This window comes from Macrobrachium nipponense, chromosome 29 (genome assembly GCF_015104395.2).
Source record: "Macrobrachium nipponense isolate FS-2020 chromosome 29, ASM1510439v2, whole genome shotgun sequence".
Classification (NCBI taxonomy): Eukaryota; Metazoa; Arthropoda; class Malacostraca; order Decapoda; family Palaemonidae; genus Macrobrachium; species Macrobrachium nipponense.
The window spans coordinates 6,750,823-6,768,727 of record NC_061092.1 but is presented as its reverse complement, the minus strand read 5'-3'; the positions used below and the strand labels follow the sequence as shown (position 1 = coordinate 6,768,727).

Genomic DNA, 17,905 nt, shown 5'->3' with positions numbered 1-17,905 from the left:
ACGCATTATCACGCAACTCCGCATCATCTTGTACGGAGCCGTTAGCTGAATTAATAGATATATCAACATCTATGCCTATTGTTAAAACTGTATCTGAACAGGAAGATCTGGGCTGGAGTGCTGAACTAATACAGACTGAACAAATAAAAGATCAGCAATTAGAAAAAATCATAAATGCTTTGAACGGAAATCCTAAGGAAAAGGAATATATAAAGTATACGCAGCAGAATTATATAATCAAAGATAATATTCTGTGTAGATCCGTGACAAGGAAAACCTGCAATACACCACAGGTGCGTAACGACCAGGTAGTGGTACCAATCTCACTTATACCCACTGTCTTAAATTGGTTGCATGCAAATCCATTGCATGGCCACCCGGGGTTCTCCATAATGTCACAGAAAGCCAAATCATTATTTTATTGGCATACGATGCTTACAGATATAAAAAAAGCACATAGCTAATTGTCGCACTTGTCAGGAAAACAAAGGGCACACGAAGACACCTGTCAGCCTAGGGGCTTATCTTGTGCCCAATCAACCCTTTGAAAGAGTACACTTAGATTTATTAACAAGGTTTTACGAGTCAGACAGAGGAAATAAGCATCTCTTAGTAATCATAGATGCCTTGACTGGATATACCGAACTGATAGCGCTTAAAACTATAACCCCGATCGAATGCGCTAGGAAGTTTTACGAGTGCTACATTTGTAAACATGGAATTCCACACATGATAATCTCTGACTCGGGTGGAGAATTCAATAATCATTTCCTTAACTAATTGTGTGAATTCCTTTGCATAAAGAAAATCAATACCATGATCTACCACCCAGAGTCTAACGGGCTAGTGGAAAGAGCAAATCGTAAGGTTTTATACATATTAAGAGTTACATTAGGGGGAATGGGATATTGCCATACCTGCGGTACTAAGCACTCTTAATCACTCATATCATGAATCTATCAAAATGTCGCCGCACGAGGCACTGTACGGTACCCCAGCTAGAACGCCTTTCCATGTACTAACGCCTACAACCAATTTATCAAATCCTCTAAAGGATGTTATGGATGCAAGCATAAGTCGATATAATAAACTTCGTAAGAATCTAGAAGAATCACAAATCATAATGAAAAGAAATCATGATAAAATAGCTAAGCCAACTAAAACATATACCGTGGGCGATAAGGTATACATATATGTACGCAAAGGACTCAATTACAAACTGACACCTAAGTTTGAAGGCCCGTTTAACATTTTAGAAATATTAACGGCCAATAGATTTAGAGTTCAAAACGTATCCCAACCCACTGATAAGAGAATCGTTCCATTGGCGCACATCAGAAATTAAAAGAAGGGTAGAAGGAAGTGAGGGAAATTTTTGTATCTATGAAACTTGTATAATAACTTATATATATATATATTATATATATATATATATATATATATATATATATATATATATATATATATATATATAACATGTGTATGTAAACATTTTTTCTTTAACATGAGTAATTACATACATTTTACTCATTGCAGGTTTCCAAAATGAAGCTTTTATTGTTAGGAGTGATACTGTTTGTTCAGACATCTTTATCGTGTGGGAAGAGCGCTAAAACAAAAAATATATATTTTACCCATGGCACCATTGTAGAAAGAGCAGAAGACGTTTTCATTACCGCAAGCAATATAGTTATAGAAATAGACATGCAAGCGATTTTTCTCCCCGAGGATGACGTCATTAACGTAAAGAGTGACCTGTTGAGGTTCGGTTTCGTTGAATGAAATGCACCAACGTCATTTTCCTATTAATCCAGAGAGTTCGCTAGCACAATCACTAAGTATTGCGGAAATGTTATCATACGACTTGCAAAATAAAACTGCCGAGGCAGAAGCTCTGGCTCGAGATCTGCTGATGTGGACTGTGCGGCACAATAACCTCGAAAGACGAAACTCGTTTATCTTTGCTGCACTAAACATCTTTGGATCTGTTGCAAGTTTAGGCTTGGGAATTTCACATCGTCTTAAAATTCATGATCAGAATAAGAGAATTGAGTTTTTGCAACATGAAAACGAATTAGTTTTGTCAGAACTGCGTAACCAGTTATCCTCAATCAATCAAATAATGAGTTTGGTGAACGAACATTCTAGTAATATCGATCAGATTATGGAAGTGCAACACTTGCTGGCTACGTTAGGTTATTATAGTTCGAAAATAGATCATATCCGTACCAAAATATCACATTTTATTGAAAAATCAAAAGACTATGTAGAAGCTATTACGCTAGCAACAAGGGGTGTTTTATCACCACATCTTTTGCCTATCAAAGATCTGACTTCAACTTTGGAGAACGGACGGGAGAAACTAGGTTATGTTCCTTTATTAGACGCCCATAAGATAGAATTTTATTATAGTTTAATATCGGTAAGCGTTGAAAATTACAGGATCATGATCACAATTCCCTTTGATTCTTCTGATGCCTGGCAAGCATACAACATCGCACCGTTCCCAACTTTCATGACGAATAACTCAAGTTCAGTAATATCCAATTTGACGGGACACGTATTGATTTCCCCTGATAGGGAAACATATACAGTCCTTAAGGACTTAGATAAATTCACTCACTGTTCAGAAGCCATGAATAATAAAGTTTGTACAGCTGACTCCTTTGAATTCCATCCTATGTCAATGGATTCATGTGAGTTAGGTATAGTGCTAAACGGTTCTCTCTCCCATACACACGAAGGTTGTCTGAAAAAACTTTATCCTTTTGACGATAATAAGTTCAATTACAGACTGAATAACGGCTCGTGGATGCGATACGACAAGGCAGGCTTTAAGGTGGCATGTCCGGACGGATCCACTCCCAGATCTTCGTGGCAGCCGACGGGTGCATCGGGACGTCCAGGAACTACACGGTCCGAGGAGTTAACACTATCATCCGAGAACGGGCCTATTTCGCAAATTTTTCGTGGACAAGTACAGTTATACCATTCCTACCTCTCCCATACAACGCGAAGGTGGCTCATCGTTTGACGCAACTAGCTGAGATGGACCACACGTCACCGACTTATGCAGGAGGAAATCTTCGTTTCTACGTGTCGCTGGCCGTGATTTGTGTTACGGTGGTGATTCTTATCGCCGTTAACATCTTTGTTTGGCGTAGGTTGAGGCGAACACAGATGGATCTTTGGAGGAACGTCTTGCCACGTTCAGACAACACTCCTATCGCGTTGAAGGCATTTACGTTTAGGGCCATTTGAAATTGGCCATTTCACTTGACTCGGAGGAACATTGTTCTGGAATTGAGTTGTGTGTGAAAAGCGGTCTGTACGCTGGCAAAATGTAGGACAAGAAACTCCAAGACTTTGCTTTTTTTAAATATATGAACAGTTAAAAGTATCTTTAGGGCACCTAATAAAATATTGAAGCCCTATATATTAAAATATTGGTGCGTGTACGTACCAGGAATTTATATCTTGTGCACAATCATATCAATTATATTATATTTATATCTTTACAAAGAGTAACAAATATTCTTAAACAGTTATCCATGATCATGTATAAATTATGTATCTCCACGGGGTAACAACTATTCTTAATCGGGTTACCTATTACTATAATCTTTCATGTACACATGTTAACCTTTTATTTTGTGGTACCTCATAATCCTTTATTAAGATTATACCATATATAGCAAACATGGATCTGTATTTTCCATGCATTTTTCTTTGTTTATGAATATGTCCATTAGGTATGTATTTTTTTTACATATACTTTTTTGCATATTTTTCTTAATCACTTGTTTATGGCTATGACTAAATATATATATACGGTCACACTCCTAGAAAAACATGTTTAACGTAACTTCTAATGTTCAGTGCCTGAATGGTAGCTGTCCGAGCCTAATGTAATATATACATTTGTATATATAATATATATATATATATATATATATATATATATATATATATATATATATCTATATATATATATATTATATATATATATATATATATATAGATATATATATATATATATATCTATATATATATATATATATATATATATATATATATATATATATAATATATATATAAATACATATTTATCACTTATGCATTCATATATTAATAGACTTTTGACATTTGTTTAATTTTCAATATTTTATCCTTGACTGCTACTCATGTCGAATTCAGCATTCCACTTCGTCATTTTGTTTCGCTTAAAGAAAGCGTTAATTGCATCCATAATATTTTCACCCACTTCTCATTTGTTTCGCGAGAAACTACTTTAGCTCCTTTGATTTAGGGCTGACTTTTGGGTTACCAATTGCTACCAAGCTTAAAAAAAAAAAATTCGCTTTTCTCTTTTCACTGATTAATTTACCGCAGACGTTTATCAAACATTAGCACTTAAGAAGGTCAGTGACGGTCTCATTGCTACTTGATTATCTCGGCACGGTGAAGTTTTTTTTTCTTTTTCCTAGTTCATTCTGGCTAGAGACTGCTCAATAGCACGGTATTTAGTCAATTCTTGTTTTTTTTTTGTTTTTTCACAAAACCCGTTTTGCAAATGAGTGGCAGTTTTAGTTTGTCTTTAGTCAATGGAGATTTTAAAAAACTCAGTGTTACCAAACGGGATTGTTAAACTATCTACATTTTTCGTTAGCTATCGAGCTGCACTTATGACTCTTGATGCAAAATGCTCTGCCTTATTGGTTAATTAGGAAGTATTTATTTTCCCTGCCAATTACAGGCGACCTTTTGGGCGAGAAAACAGATTTTTTGCAAGTAACTAAAAGTTGTTAAGTATATATTAGTTTAACCAGACCACCGAGCTAATTAACAGCTCTCCTAGGGCTGGCCAGAAAGATTAGATATTTTAACGTGGCTAGGAACCAATGGTTACCTAGCAACGGGACCTACAGCCTACTGTGGTATCCGAACCACATTATATCGAGATATGAATTTCTAATCAACAGAAACAAATTCCTCTGATTCCGCATTGGCAGAGCGGGGAATCGAACTTGGACTACCGACTCGGTAGGCGAGCACGTAAACCACTCGTGCAACGAGGAACCATTTTGCAAGTAACCGATACCACCAAAACAGCCAAGAGCATAAACAAAATTCTACTTTAACTCAGGCGTTCCTTGCTAAGTATCTTTGAAAGACAGAAGCTTTCAAAAAGACTACATCTCCTTTATCTTAGAAACTACATTTCTTCTGCCTTTTCAGCTACCACTGCGTCATGGCTACTTACATTTCCTTCTCCAAAATCACCGGAGTCCTGATGCTCATGATGATTGCTCAGATTGTGTCATCTGCACATGCCCAGATTGGCAAGATACCCAGTCTACAAGCTGATGCTATGGAAGCTAAACATTTAGGCCTAGTAGTGGGCCAACTGTTGGCGGAGAACTTAGTCGAGTGCTACGTGGTGGCGATTCTATCCGGCAAAGAGAGTTCCTTTCAGAGAAGTCTTAGAGAGTAAGTTGCTTTCAAATTTTAAGAATAGCTATACGAGGCCCTTGGGTTTCCATACCATCGGCCTCTGTACAAAGCAAGATTAGACGAGATGAACTGACTGTTCTTGAAAATAAAATTTCATTACGAGTTGAACGCTTGTTGAAGATATTGGATACCGCACAATCAAACTCCATGACTATTCATTCAAACTTCCTTTCAAATTGGAATTAGAGAAAGTACGGGAGAGTGAAGTTTCCCTTTTCGATAACATAGCTCAACAGCAATCTTCCAACTGTTGCCATAAAGGTAGTTGCAATTATCATAACAATTACAAGTTTGTTACATCAATGAAGAACACATTGTGATGATAATTGGTACTAATATAAATATACTTAATTAGCTATCTATTACCATTTAATTGCACTTCAATTTAATTCATAGCATTTCATAATGATCTGTATCGAAATTAGGAGAAAGTGTACTTCATTTTACCACGCTATCGGATCTCCTTCACAGTCTTTATTGTATATATCCTAAGAATGTCTTTCACAGCGTCAATTTTGCATAACAATATTGATCATCCAAGGACTTCAATTTTCATCTCAACAATTCCTGACATCCTTGAATTGCAACAAACCTGTGTCATTCAAAGCTGAATTCCGTTGCAGTATATACAGGTTGCAGCCAACCAGTTCTTGGTGAGTGCAATTTGCATATAATCGTTTAACAATGGCACGTTCTCATACCATCAAAATCCTTCATAACTGAAATTTCAATTTGCATATAATGTTTAACAATGGCTTCTCATACCATCAAAATCCTTCATAACTGAATTTCAATTTGCTATAATCGTTTAACAATGGCACGTTCTCATACCATCAAAATCCTTCATCTGATCAATTTTGCCATATATCGTAACAAAATGGCACGTTCTCATCCATTCAAAATCCTCATAACTGAAATTTCAATTTGTATATATTCGTTTACAATCGCAAGTTTGCATACCATCAAAATCCTTCATAATTGAAATTTCAATTTATATATATTCGTATACAATCGCAAGTTTGCATACCATCAAAATCCTTCATAACTGAAATTTCAATTTGTGTATATTCGTTTACAATCGCAAGTTTGCATACCATCAAAATCCTTCATAATTGGAATTTCAATTTGTGTATATTCGTTTACAATCGCAAGTTTGCATACTATTAAAATCTTTTATAATTGCAGCTTTAATTTGTATTGCATCCCTGAATTTCACAAACTTAAGTTTGCAAAGGTCTTCAGTCCTTCAAGCCCTTAATTTTGTATCCCACTGAAGTTCTTCAAGGTCAGAATTTGCATCCCAGTAGTCGTTTACGGCGTTAGTCTCGCATCCTAGCAGTCCTCCGTACCTTCATCTTGCATCCTATCTGAGTCCTACATCGTCATAATCTTGCATCCCATTAGTCCTTCAAAACCTGAATTTTAAGTTGCACGAATCTTTGATTGCATTATTTTGCATCTCATCAGATTCCTTCACGATCTGAATGCATTCCTTCAGAGTCCTTTACGATATGACTTTTGCATCCTATGATTCCTTCACAGCCTTAATTTTCCTTCCTCATTAGACTCCTTCACGATCTGAATTTCCATCCTACGAGTCCTTGAGAGCCTTAATTTTGAATTCCTTCAGAGTCCTCCACGACAGTGCAAGCAAGGGGGTGGTCTACCTGGATGGCAAACACCTGAGTGACAACGATCAAAGGCCCTTTGCTGCCAAGGCCTTGGATACCTTGAAGCCCCGATTTACCTGTCGTGCCATTGTGCTGGATGTTCTAGCTAGTGCCTTAACGGAAGACATATTCAGGTTAGGGTATATGAATAGCTTGTGTATACACAAACACACACACACATACCCATCTTTTTCCTTCTCTCACCATGCACGTGACGCAACAGTTGATTATCAACTAGGTACAATCATTCAAACTTCATAAGAAGATAACAGGAAAATATAGCAAGAAGAGATCAGTTTTCAGAAAGGAAAATAAATCTTAAACAGGCAAAATTTACATAAATTCTCCAAAGTACAAGATGAATTGGTCTGCGGTAGTAAAATGAACACGGAAGTTAAAAGCGGAAAGGCTCTTTTATAAATATTCTTCTTACTCTTCATTCTCACTTAAAAAGGTTCCTGGAAGATGTAAAGCTCTACCTCCATCCGGACACTTACATCGTCTTGGCCGGCAGTCGCGACAAATTGACTGAGCTGATCTTACAGAATACATTCCGTAATACTGTCAATATTCTGTACCTCGGAATTGGAGAAGAAGTCATTTTCGATTCGCAAAATATTCGCCAGGAAAACAACAGTAAGTTACAAGGAAGTATAAGCATGTCTGTTTTTAGATGTTTATGAATTGTTACTTGGAGAAAATGATGCATGAAATTCGTTCATGAAGTAGCAACAAGAAAATAAAATGGATAATATTTCCTTTTATTTTCTGAGTCCTATAGTCCCTTGTTTCCTAAAAGGCAAGTTTTTTGCTACGACAAACCTGGGCTTACTAGGGAGTAGGGACATCATGTCGCCAGTCGTACTGACTTTTTTAGCGTCACTAAGTCACTTATAAGTCATCGGTGAATTTATGAGCTAGTTGTTACGCCAGAAATGTAAATGAATCAGTTGACCGAGTTTATCACAATTTCGCCCTAGTGCAATTCTGTAACAATTAGCCAGACAGTTGATGAACAGATTACATTTTTCAACTCTCAGTTGGCAGTATTAAAGAATGTTACACCAGCTTTAACGAGCTAAAGTATAATCATATGTTAAAAGACCTATTTCTCCGAAATGAATGAATACATGTACATATAATTATATCGTCAAAAATGCCATTATGATGTAGCAGGTCACTCACTGAGTGTCATGAACAAAGTTGGCTATTTTGTCAACTTGGAAATACAGTAATTTGAACAGGTTAAAACTAAATTCTTTATTTTAGTTTTACTAATAGCATATTAGTGAAAGGAGTTCTTTTTAATAGACCTCTTTTCATTTAACAAGTAAATATCTAGTAATTCATGCCTTTCCTATTTGCATATCTGCTCACATTTTGAAATTTGTTACGTGTTAATGGATTTCGTTTCATTAAATCACACCTGCATATCTAATTATCTACTCGTATATTTTTCACATTTTGTGTCTGTCTATCCATCTATTTTCCATCTATTTTCAGAAAGTAAGGTAGTTGAGGTGTTCACAAGGTGCTTCTACTGCGATGGAGGAGAAGCCAAAGTCTACTCTCTCGGGATTTGGAATCCAAGGGCCTCGCCTCATATTGAGGCTCAACTGTTTAAAGGCGAGGAGGGTGTGGGGGGGGGGGGGGGGGGGATGTTGGTTTAGGTGGGGGGTGACTATTTCATTTTAGAAATATAATACTTGAAGCATCGGTTTCCTCATGACATATTATATTAAGTGACCGACTATAAAATGCTGAATTTTCTTTATAAGTATTTTAATTGAACCATTTTCATCTTTCTTCGAAGAAAGTGATCACCGAATAAATGTATAAATACGGCTGGAAAGACAAGTATTTTCGCGTTATGAATTGTAACATTATCCAACGGTCACATACCGATAAAAGTATTTCCACGAATTTGCAAACAATTTAACTTCAACAACCCATTCAATACATAGTCCAAATCGCGAACTACATAGCCAAATAGTAAAAACCACTACAGACCATTCCATGAATGAGAAATTCAAATAACGGAAGACCTTCAAGGGACAATCACAGCTCACCCAACAATGCTATTTTTCATCTGACTCCACAGATCAATTTCGGAATTTCTACGGACACAAATTCCGGATAGTGTGCATGGCGTGGTTCCCCTACACGGACTTCGCAAGGACCAGCAAGCAAGGAGGCACTATTGTGCATCCTTTGGACTCCTTAGACGTTAGGATGCTGAAGGGCATAGCCAAGGCCTTGAATTTCTCGTGAGTTGTACCTTTCCCGCAGTTCGTAAAATTACATTTCTCTGACTTTCTCTATTTCTCCGGTTTCAAACTTTTCAGAATGGGGTTGCTTTACTGATATTCAAGTACTTTTACATACATTTTTATCCATACATACCAAGCACTGGGGCAACTAAGGCCATTCAGCTCTGAAACGGAAATTGACAGTGAAAATGTTTGAAAGGCGTAACAGGAGGAAAACCTCAAAGATACACTATGAATCTATTGTTAGGAGAGGGTGGACAGTAAGATGGAAGAAAGAGAATATGAGCAGAGGTACAGTAAAAGAAATGAAAAGGGTTGCAGGTAGGGGCCGAAGGGACGCTGCAAAGAATCTTAAGTAATGCCTACAGTGCAACTCATGAGGTGCACTGACGGCACTACCCCGCCTACGGAGGCTGACGATGCTGTCTGCCCTATCTTTGTGGTTACCCACCCAAGTATTGATCACAAAAGAGATAATCGCACTTCCGTGATCCAAAGATCATAGAATTTGATTTTGACCTGGACCAAAGATTTTGGGGTTATTAGATCACGAAAACGACAACTAAAGTTTTAACTTAAAACAATTAGCAGATTAGTTTTGAAGAACCATAATTATATTGCAGAAGTATGAACTATCTGTTTCTTTCGGTATCAATCTGTGGAGCCAATTAAGAGGAAAAGGCTCTACTCGTGTGTCATTAACTTGCTGAGCAAAACTACACTATTTGTATTGAAATATGTTAGTGGATTTCGTTTTATTAAATCGTACTTGCATATCTAATTATAGTAGATTCACATCAGCCGTGCATTTGATGTCTAGGCCAGTCCCTTACGACGCTCCTGATTGGGTGTTGATAAGCCAGTGACATGGCTGGAAACTCTCAGTCTCTCGAGATAGTTCATGTAGGCAGGATGTATTTCTGCCTCTCCTTCGAGATACTTTTGAAAGACGTATCCCTCAGCAGAGGTGGAACATAGATCCTACCCATGTGAACTATCGAGAGAGACTGAGAGTTTCCAGCCCTGTGACTGACTTATCAACAGCCAATCAGGAGCGTCGTAAGGGACTGGCCTAGGCATCAAATGCACGGTTGATGTGAATCTACTATATCTACTCGTATATCTCGCATCTTTTGTCTGTCTATATGGAAAAACCTATATTTCATTTTGTTTTTCGTCCCCAAAGTACACGACGACTTCCCAGGCTAATGCCCCATCGCGAGAGAAAGCGGAATCATTTCCAATTACCCCACAGGTACGAAATGCGCGTTCCTTGGGACAACCAGTGGGGGACGTCCACGGCGAACGGGAACTGGACAGGGATCGTCGGAACGCTGCAGCACCACAAGGGCGACTTTTCCATGATGCTCTCTTGGCTGGAGAACCGCCTCCCCGTCGTCGACTACTCCCGAGTCTACTCGTCCGAGCCCCTCGTCATGGTCACGGCCAAGTCGGCGCCCTTACCCCAGTCGTTTGCCCTCGTCAGACCTTTCACGCGTATAAGTTCTACGTATATATATATCTTAGTTTAAAAAGACCACTGAGCTGATTGACAGCTCTCCTAGGGCTGGCCCGAAGGAGTAGATATTTTTACTTGGCTAGGAACCAACTGGTTACCTAGCAACGGGACCTGCAGCATATTAAGGGATCCGAACCACATTATATCGAGAAATGAATCTCTAATCACCAATGAATACATTCCTCTGATTCCATGTTGGCAGAGCGGAGAATCGAACTCGCAACTACCGAATAGGTAGGCGAGCGCGTTAACCACTCGTCCAACGAGGAACTGAAAGGAGTGTATAATTCACCACAGAAAGGAGGAAGGAGGGGAAGGAGAAGAGTGATGGCTATATATGGAAGGGGGGTGAGAGTGTATGGAAGATGGAAGTGAATGATGCAGTGAGTTCAAGAGTTCCAACGTTCAACTTCGAATTATTTGTTAAAGTATGAATGTACCAGACCAAAGGCTTGATTTCTTACCTGGGATCACTGGCTATTCGGGAAAACAGCTTAATAATTGGCTTTTAGTCTTGAGAGAAAATTTGCTTCGCTCATCAGACAAGTTGACTCTTGACCTTACACATGCAAATTGTTACCCTAGATGATCAAATGCTAAATTGCATCAGTAAACAAAATGCAAATCAGCACTTTCCGATGATCGAATGTACACGACTCCCCAAACCCTTCACATCTATGTTGACTCATATTATACCAATACAGGTAATCAAGCTACTAGGCAGAAATTGAGGTAAATGTTAGTTTGCAAGTTAGTTGTCTAATTAAACCTTTCAAAAGTAAGTCAGCCTGTTCCACCTGTAAGCTGCCTAAATGGAAGTTGGAATCCACTTTACTCTTAAGTAATCAAGCTAGCATTTGGATACCCTGTATAAAAAAGTTAGATTTCTGCTAATTTGCATACAAATGTACAGACATGAACAGCTTACTACACAAAAAAAGTTTAATTACTATTCTTCCAGCAATAAAGTCAGAAAAACTTTGTATCATAAATCAACAAGACTCTTTACGAGAATTTGTCTTGTATCTCGTGCTTTGCTCTCCAGTATGGCTGCCAGATCTTAGAATGAGTAATGTTTCTCCTCCTGCAGCTCAACTATGGGGTCTGACAGTTCTCTCCACGGTGGTTGCCGGTGTTACCTTGTGGATTCTCCAGAAGATATGGTCTCGCATTTCTAACGAGAGGAGCATAGGCCTTGGCAGTAGTGTCCTCTTAACGTGGGCCATTATTCTGGAGGACCCGCCCATGAGATTGCCAAAAAACATCACTGCACAGGTAAGACCAAGACCTCCTTGAGGTCTTGGGTAAGACTGTAAGATGTAGTAGTTAGTGAGGACTGGCCTGGGAGGCTTTACAAAAGAACTTAGTTCCACATACGACAGATTACGAGATGAATCAGCAGTATAATTTTTAAGATAAAGGCTCACTTGACGAATGGAAAAGCGCCTTCCTAAACATAATAGCTTGACAAATAAATACTTTCCAGATGCTGATAGGCTGGTGGTGGCTGTACTGTATGCAAGTGACCATCATGTACCGGTCTTCGTTAATCGCCCACCTGACCGTCCCTGGAAAGTCGCCCGAGCTGAATTCGCTGGACGATCTCCTGGAAGCGAACAAGAGGCATAAGTGGACTTGGGGATTCGAACCCACATATGGATCAGGATGGGAGTGGCTCAAGTTGAATGAGAATCCTACCGTTAGGGAAATATTCAAGGGCATAGAGGTGAGGGACTTGCTCTGAGAAATCCATCGGAGGTTATGAAGGGAGTTCCTGGATTTCTCTTGGCGTGTAGATTAAGGTTCTTGCTTCTGGAGAATCAACTACTTCTCTTTACTTTACTTTACTTCTGTATTTCTATAATAATAATAATAATAATAATAATAATAATAATAATAATAATAATAATAATAATAATAATAATAATAATAATAATAATAATATAATAATAATAATAGTACTTCAAGAAACTTTACTTTTTCCAAATGAGCTATTTCAGAAGCCTTGATATTTTCCTCATTTCTTTATTAAAATGAGCAAATCTACCACGTTCAGAGTTTAGGGTCAAAAGAAAATGTATATTTAATAATAAATAGGAAGCGAAGACTAAAAACGGTACAACGCAGTTAGGCATCTTATTTTGCAAGCATTTTTGAAACGATAAATTCGATAACGTTCTCTCAACAGCTGCCGTTTGATATTGCGAAAAGATTGGAATAAAGTTCGTTTTTATTTTCAAATTAGGGTCTAATTCCAATAAGTCATCTAGAGCGGTTTCACCGAGTTGCTATCTGTCACAACACCTAAGTAACAGTAGCTTGGATCTGAAGATGGGTAGCATTTCACTCTAACAAGGGAAAATTTCGAGAAACGTGTGGCAAACGAAGAATAATCAAGGTGAAATGTCGAGAACGGTAATACTGAAAAGGGTTTCAAAGACTCTATAACAGTGACACTGAATATCGAGTTGTCAATGTTGCTACTCTGAGAATTAATGAAGGTATACTTGCAGTCAAAAGGGGACTTAAAATTAGTGTCAGTTGCGATTCCGAATGGCGAAAATCCAGAGCTTTATTTGACACCAGGAATCTGTTGGTTTCTAAGGTTCTGGAACTGGACGTACAGCTTCGCAGAGTCCTTTCCAGCCGCCACGCCTTCATCACCTGGAAGTACTACATTCGGTCCATCATACTCTCGCAGTACACAGACGAGAGAGGATACACTCCCATACACACAGCCAAGGAGGAGTTCTTCAACTACGGAGGCTACGGATGGGGGTTCAGGTAAGGGCGGTCGCTACGCTAAGGGCAGCAGTCTCACGGATACTGTGTCGAAGTCATGCTCTCGAGAGTCAGTCGATTTGATTACTTCCTTAGGTCATTCAGATCTGGGATGTGGGTCTTTCTTCTTCTGTGTTCTTCTTGAATTGCATAATTTTATTGCTTGAATGATTTTGAATGATATTCTATCAAAAACTTCATTATTATTATTATTATTATTATTATTATTATTATTATTATTATTATTATTATTATTATTATTATTTTTTGAATCTTGAATTACAAGTCAATGATATATATACGCTTGTTTCATATGAACGGGGGTTTATCGTCTAAGTAATAATAATAATAATAATAATAATAATAACAATAAGAATAATAATAATAATAATAATAATAATAATAATAATAAAATAATAATAATACTTTCCCAATAATAACAATAGTAAGAACAATAATAATAATAACGACGTTTTTGCTATAACATCATTCAAAATCATTCAAAAAAATGAGATTACGTAATACAAGAAAGACCACTAGCGAAGAAATACCCACAACCCATTAGTATAAATATGTTGCAAGTCTAGACTGCAACTCGGGCATCGCTTGATAATGCCACCGAGTAGCGAAACAGCTGACGTGACAAAAAACATCAAAAATGGAGTGGGAAAGTCTGCATAATTTTTCGCCAGAAAATCGGGAGAAAACTAAAAAACTTCCTACAAGAAACTTAACGTTAATTGTATAAGAGAAACTCTAAAAATGTGTGTGTGTGTGTGTGAAATTTCTCTCTAACTGGACTTCCTACACCCACAGGAAGGGCGCCCCGTTCCGCGGGCGCATCGACATCATGAAACTCCGGCTGATCGAGAGCGGAGCCATCGAGTTCTGGATGAACAACCTCATCGAGTCCTCGGCGGCAAAGTCTCGGAGTAAGAAGAAGGAAAACTCTGAGAATGAGGACGCAGCTGAGGACAGGAGAAATAATGACCAGGTATACGGCCATAAATATATCATTTTAGATTCTCTAGGGTAACTAGAGAGTTTAGATTGAGGCCGAGGACCATTTCTTACCTATAAGATAATATGCTAGACACGATCAGAGTGTCGTTCTCTCGTTACTGGTGACAATTTTAGGATTTCATGAATAAATAAACATCTTGACACTATTCTCGGGGTGCAGTTGAACTTTATACGACCTTGAACTTGGTTGCTCATCTAGTGCAGACTGCACATGAGCTAATTTTTTTTCTTTTGTTTTTTACTTAATAAGAATCACTGAATCTGTGTTGCCAAGCACCGTGGAAGTTAGACTAAAGCGATTTTAGTACCAAGTGAAGGTCTTAAGCAAAATTAAAGTAATATGTAAATAAACAAACTCAATAAATAGGGCAAAGAAAATCTTTACATCAAATACTGAACTTATGCCAGTCTCATTCTAGCCATAACTCGCTGTCTAGATTTAATGGAAATCGATTAAGATAGATATCATTTGTTCCATATTATACCAAAAACATTATTTATCATATTCGTTGTTTTGGGAAACAACATTTATCCAAAGCACAAATCTCGTGTGACTTTCAAGTCGTTACAGCACAAATCTTTTTTGTATTTTTCAGCGACGCTTCAATACAGTACTAGGGATGGGCCATCTACAAGGAGTCTTCTATATACTGATCATGGGAAACCTCTTGGGTCTCTTGAGTTTCCTTTTTGAGTGCTGCTCCAGCTTCCCTTCCCCCAAACTCTTCCGATAAGATCCAGCCCTCCAAAGACAACCAACCGAAGGATATCAAAATCTGAGAGTTTCCCCTAAGATAAAAGTAATAAAGCCTACAAAAGCTTCAGAGGTCATCTCCTAAAAGAAGCAATTACAGGATATCAATATATTCTCATTAAACCATCCCCTCCAAGATTAAACAATTAAAGGACACCCGAAAAATCTAACAAGGTCTTCTCTAAGGACAAGCAATGAAAGAATATGAAAATATTCCATATTTGGAGATTTTCTCTTCAAGGACAAGTAAAGACATTTACATGGGCGTTTCCTACTGAACTAACCTTCTTCAAGGAAAGACACAAATAGGACAAAGATATCAATTTCATGAAGAGGTTATTCCTCAGGACGTCTTGGAAAAAAAAAGTCGACCATTTTAATTGTGTGAGACCAAGCTCCAGGAACCACCACGATCCTACGTCGTCCTGTAGAGGACTTTAAACGAAAAGAAAAGAAAATAAAAAATTGCTCTTAGAGTTTTTGTTTTATTTTACATCAACATTTAGTTCGGCATAGCAAGGGCAGTGGTTTGATAAATCATCAAACGCCAAAGTTCTTAAAATAAAGACGCCTCCAGCACTATTTATTTTTTTTATTTTAAATCAACTTGCAGTTCAGCATAGCAAGGACAATGGTTTTGTCAGTTATAAAACACCAAAGATCTTTAAAGAGGCTATTAAGATTTTTAGGAAATGTTAGACTTGAAAAATGAAACGGATTTACACTTGCAAACTTTAGTCGTTTCTGACATGATAAAAAGGTTATCCAGTTATATCAAGATGATTTTTTTCTTTACGCTAACTGTGACAACATTATTGATGATCACGTAGTATCTGATTTTGATGACAATATGATTATAACTATTCGTTTCTGACGTCATCTTGTTGCTAGGATCCTCTAAATGAAAACAAAGAAAAGTGTTTATGTCTGGAGTTGCACTTTAATCTCCTCAAGCACAAGAAAAATCCGTTTTTATTTTTAAATAAATCTAAATTGAACTTGACAAAATAAATGTATGACTTAGGATTAAGGCAAGCATCAGGGAGAGGGTGGATGTCAAAACTACATATATATAAAGAGAGAGAGAGAGAGAGAGAGAGAGAGAGAGAGAGAGAGAGAGAGTGTCCAACCTTTCGGGATCCGATGACGTGAAAATACATAATTCCTTCTCCATCCCCCTGAGGTTTCCCTGGGTTCTGCCGGAAGCTCCTGACGATGTCCCACAACCCCTACTAATGTTGTGGGGGTGGGTTAGTGTACTAAAAGAAAAAGAATGTAAATCAAAACACACGCATGAGTGTACATATCGATGCACAGTCCAACTAACCTACATTTTCCTTTAGAATGAAGCTTATTAAGGTCATTTGCTCTTGTGGGTCAGATAAGGAATACAAATGAAGCATAGCACATACCCTACTGCTTTGTAAAGGTCAAACCTCTTCTGAGACATTAGCTGTGTTTTGACGGATTTTTGCCACTAATTAAGGATCGTGAAGTAAACATAAAAATAAAGGTTCTGTGCGAACTGGAACTTTATATGATTTTTTTCATATATAAAGGTGGGACTCAGGATGGTTTTCTTATTTGGCTAAATAAAAAACCTAGCACAAAAATACGCCAGTCCATTATCTGTTGAAAGGAATATCTTACGAATCGTAGTTTACATTAATGTTATTGATATCATTATTTCTGTTAACGATACACGCGGAGCTAACACAAGATATCGTCAACTTGTAAATGAATCTTGCAAAGAAGAAAAAAATACCCATGCATGAAAAGAGAAAACGCATAAATACGTAAATAAATGACATGCAAGCAAACGCACATTACTGATCTGCGCTCTCCCTTTTAAGAAGTCTGCGAGGAGCTTGCTAAAGATAATGCTTCGAAAATGAAAAGAAGCGCAACGGGGACAAGGCTATTTTCTCCCTCCCGGTGACGCAATCGCCAATATAAGCTGGAGCCTAAAAGTTGGCTGCCAGTCTGCAGGGCAGCTTCTCTTAGTGAGCTTCGCGTGAATCCGTCTCTCCCAAGAACGAAAGAGAGACAGGTCTTGGTCCCTCCGCTCATCAACCAAGCCACTGGCAAAGCGAGAGCATCGCCCCCTCATAGAAAACGGGAATTGGAATCCTCCAGACGTTTGTATACCCAGCACGTGAAGGCGATGATAAAATCAGCTTAAAAAAACAGAACAAAAATAAGCTTTTCTCGTCATTTGATTTGTGATAAGAGAAAATAATGGCGGGTGCAAACGAATCTCCAAGCAGCAGCAAGAAAGCTGAGGCAGGGCGCGAATTAAGAGGTATGAAATATTAATTTTTTGTGTGTTTGTGACATTTTTGAAAATTCATGATCACGTGAGATGGGCCTTTTC

General features: G+C 37.9%; 3 protein-coding genes across 3 annotated transcripts in view; all 3 read left to right on the top strand.

Moving 5' to 3' along the window:
• The first annotated feature begins 4,945 nt into the window (after positions 1-4,945).
• Positions 4,946-9,023, top strand: LOC135206002 (uncharacterized). Its single transcript, XM_064237173.1, has 5 exons — positions 4,946-5,490; positions 7,145-7,318; positions 7,639-7,820; positions 8,688-8,819; positions 8,998-9,023. The coding sequence occupies exons 1-5, from the start codon at positions 5,252-5,254 to the stop codon at positions 9,021-9,023; spliced, it is 753 nt and encodes a 250-aa protein (XP_064093243.1). The 5' UTR covers positions 4,946-5,251.
• A 266-nt stretch (positions 9,024-9,289) lies between these two features.
• Positions 9,290-15,991, top strand: LOC135205936 (glutamate receptor ionotropic, kainate glr-3-like). The gene is made up of 7 exons (XM_064237128.1): positions 9,290-9,451; positions 10,710-10,951; positions 12,064-12,248; positions 12,460-12,699; positions 13,579-13,757; positions 14,571-14,748; positions 15,374-15,991. The coding sequence occupies exons 1-7, from the start codon at positions 9,330-9,332 to the stop codon at positions 15,509-15,511; spliced, it is 1,284 nt and encodes a 427-aa protein (XP_064093198.1). The 5' UTR covers positions 9,290-9,329; the 3' UTR covers positions 15,512-15,991.
• Positions 15,992-17,304: 1,313 nt separating this feature from the next.
• The window catches only part of LOC135206001 (UNC93-like protein), a 5,499-nt gene continuing 4,898 nt past the window's right edge, over positions 17,305-17,905 (top strand). Inside the window, exon 1 of the mRNA XM_064237172.1 lies at positions 17,305-17,833. Within this exon, the coding sequence (XP_064093242.1) occupies positions 17,770-17,833 (64 nt within the window). The 5' untranslated portion in view covers positions 17,305-17,769. The remainder of the gene's footprint in view (positions 17,834-17,905) is intronic.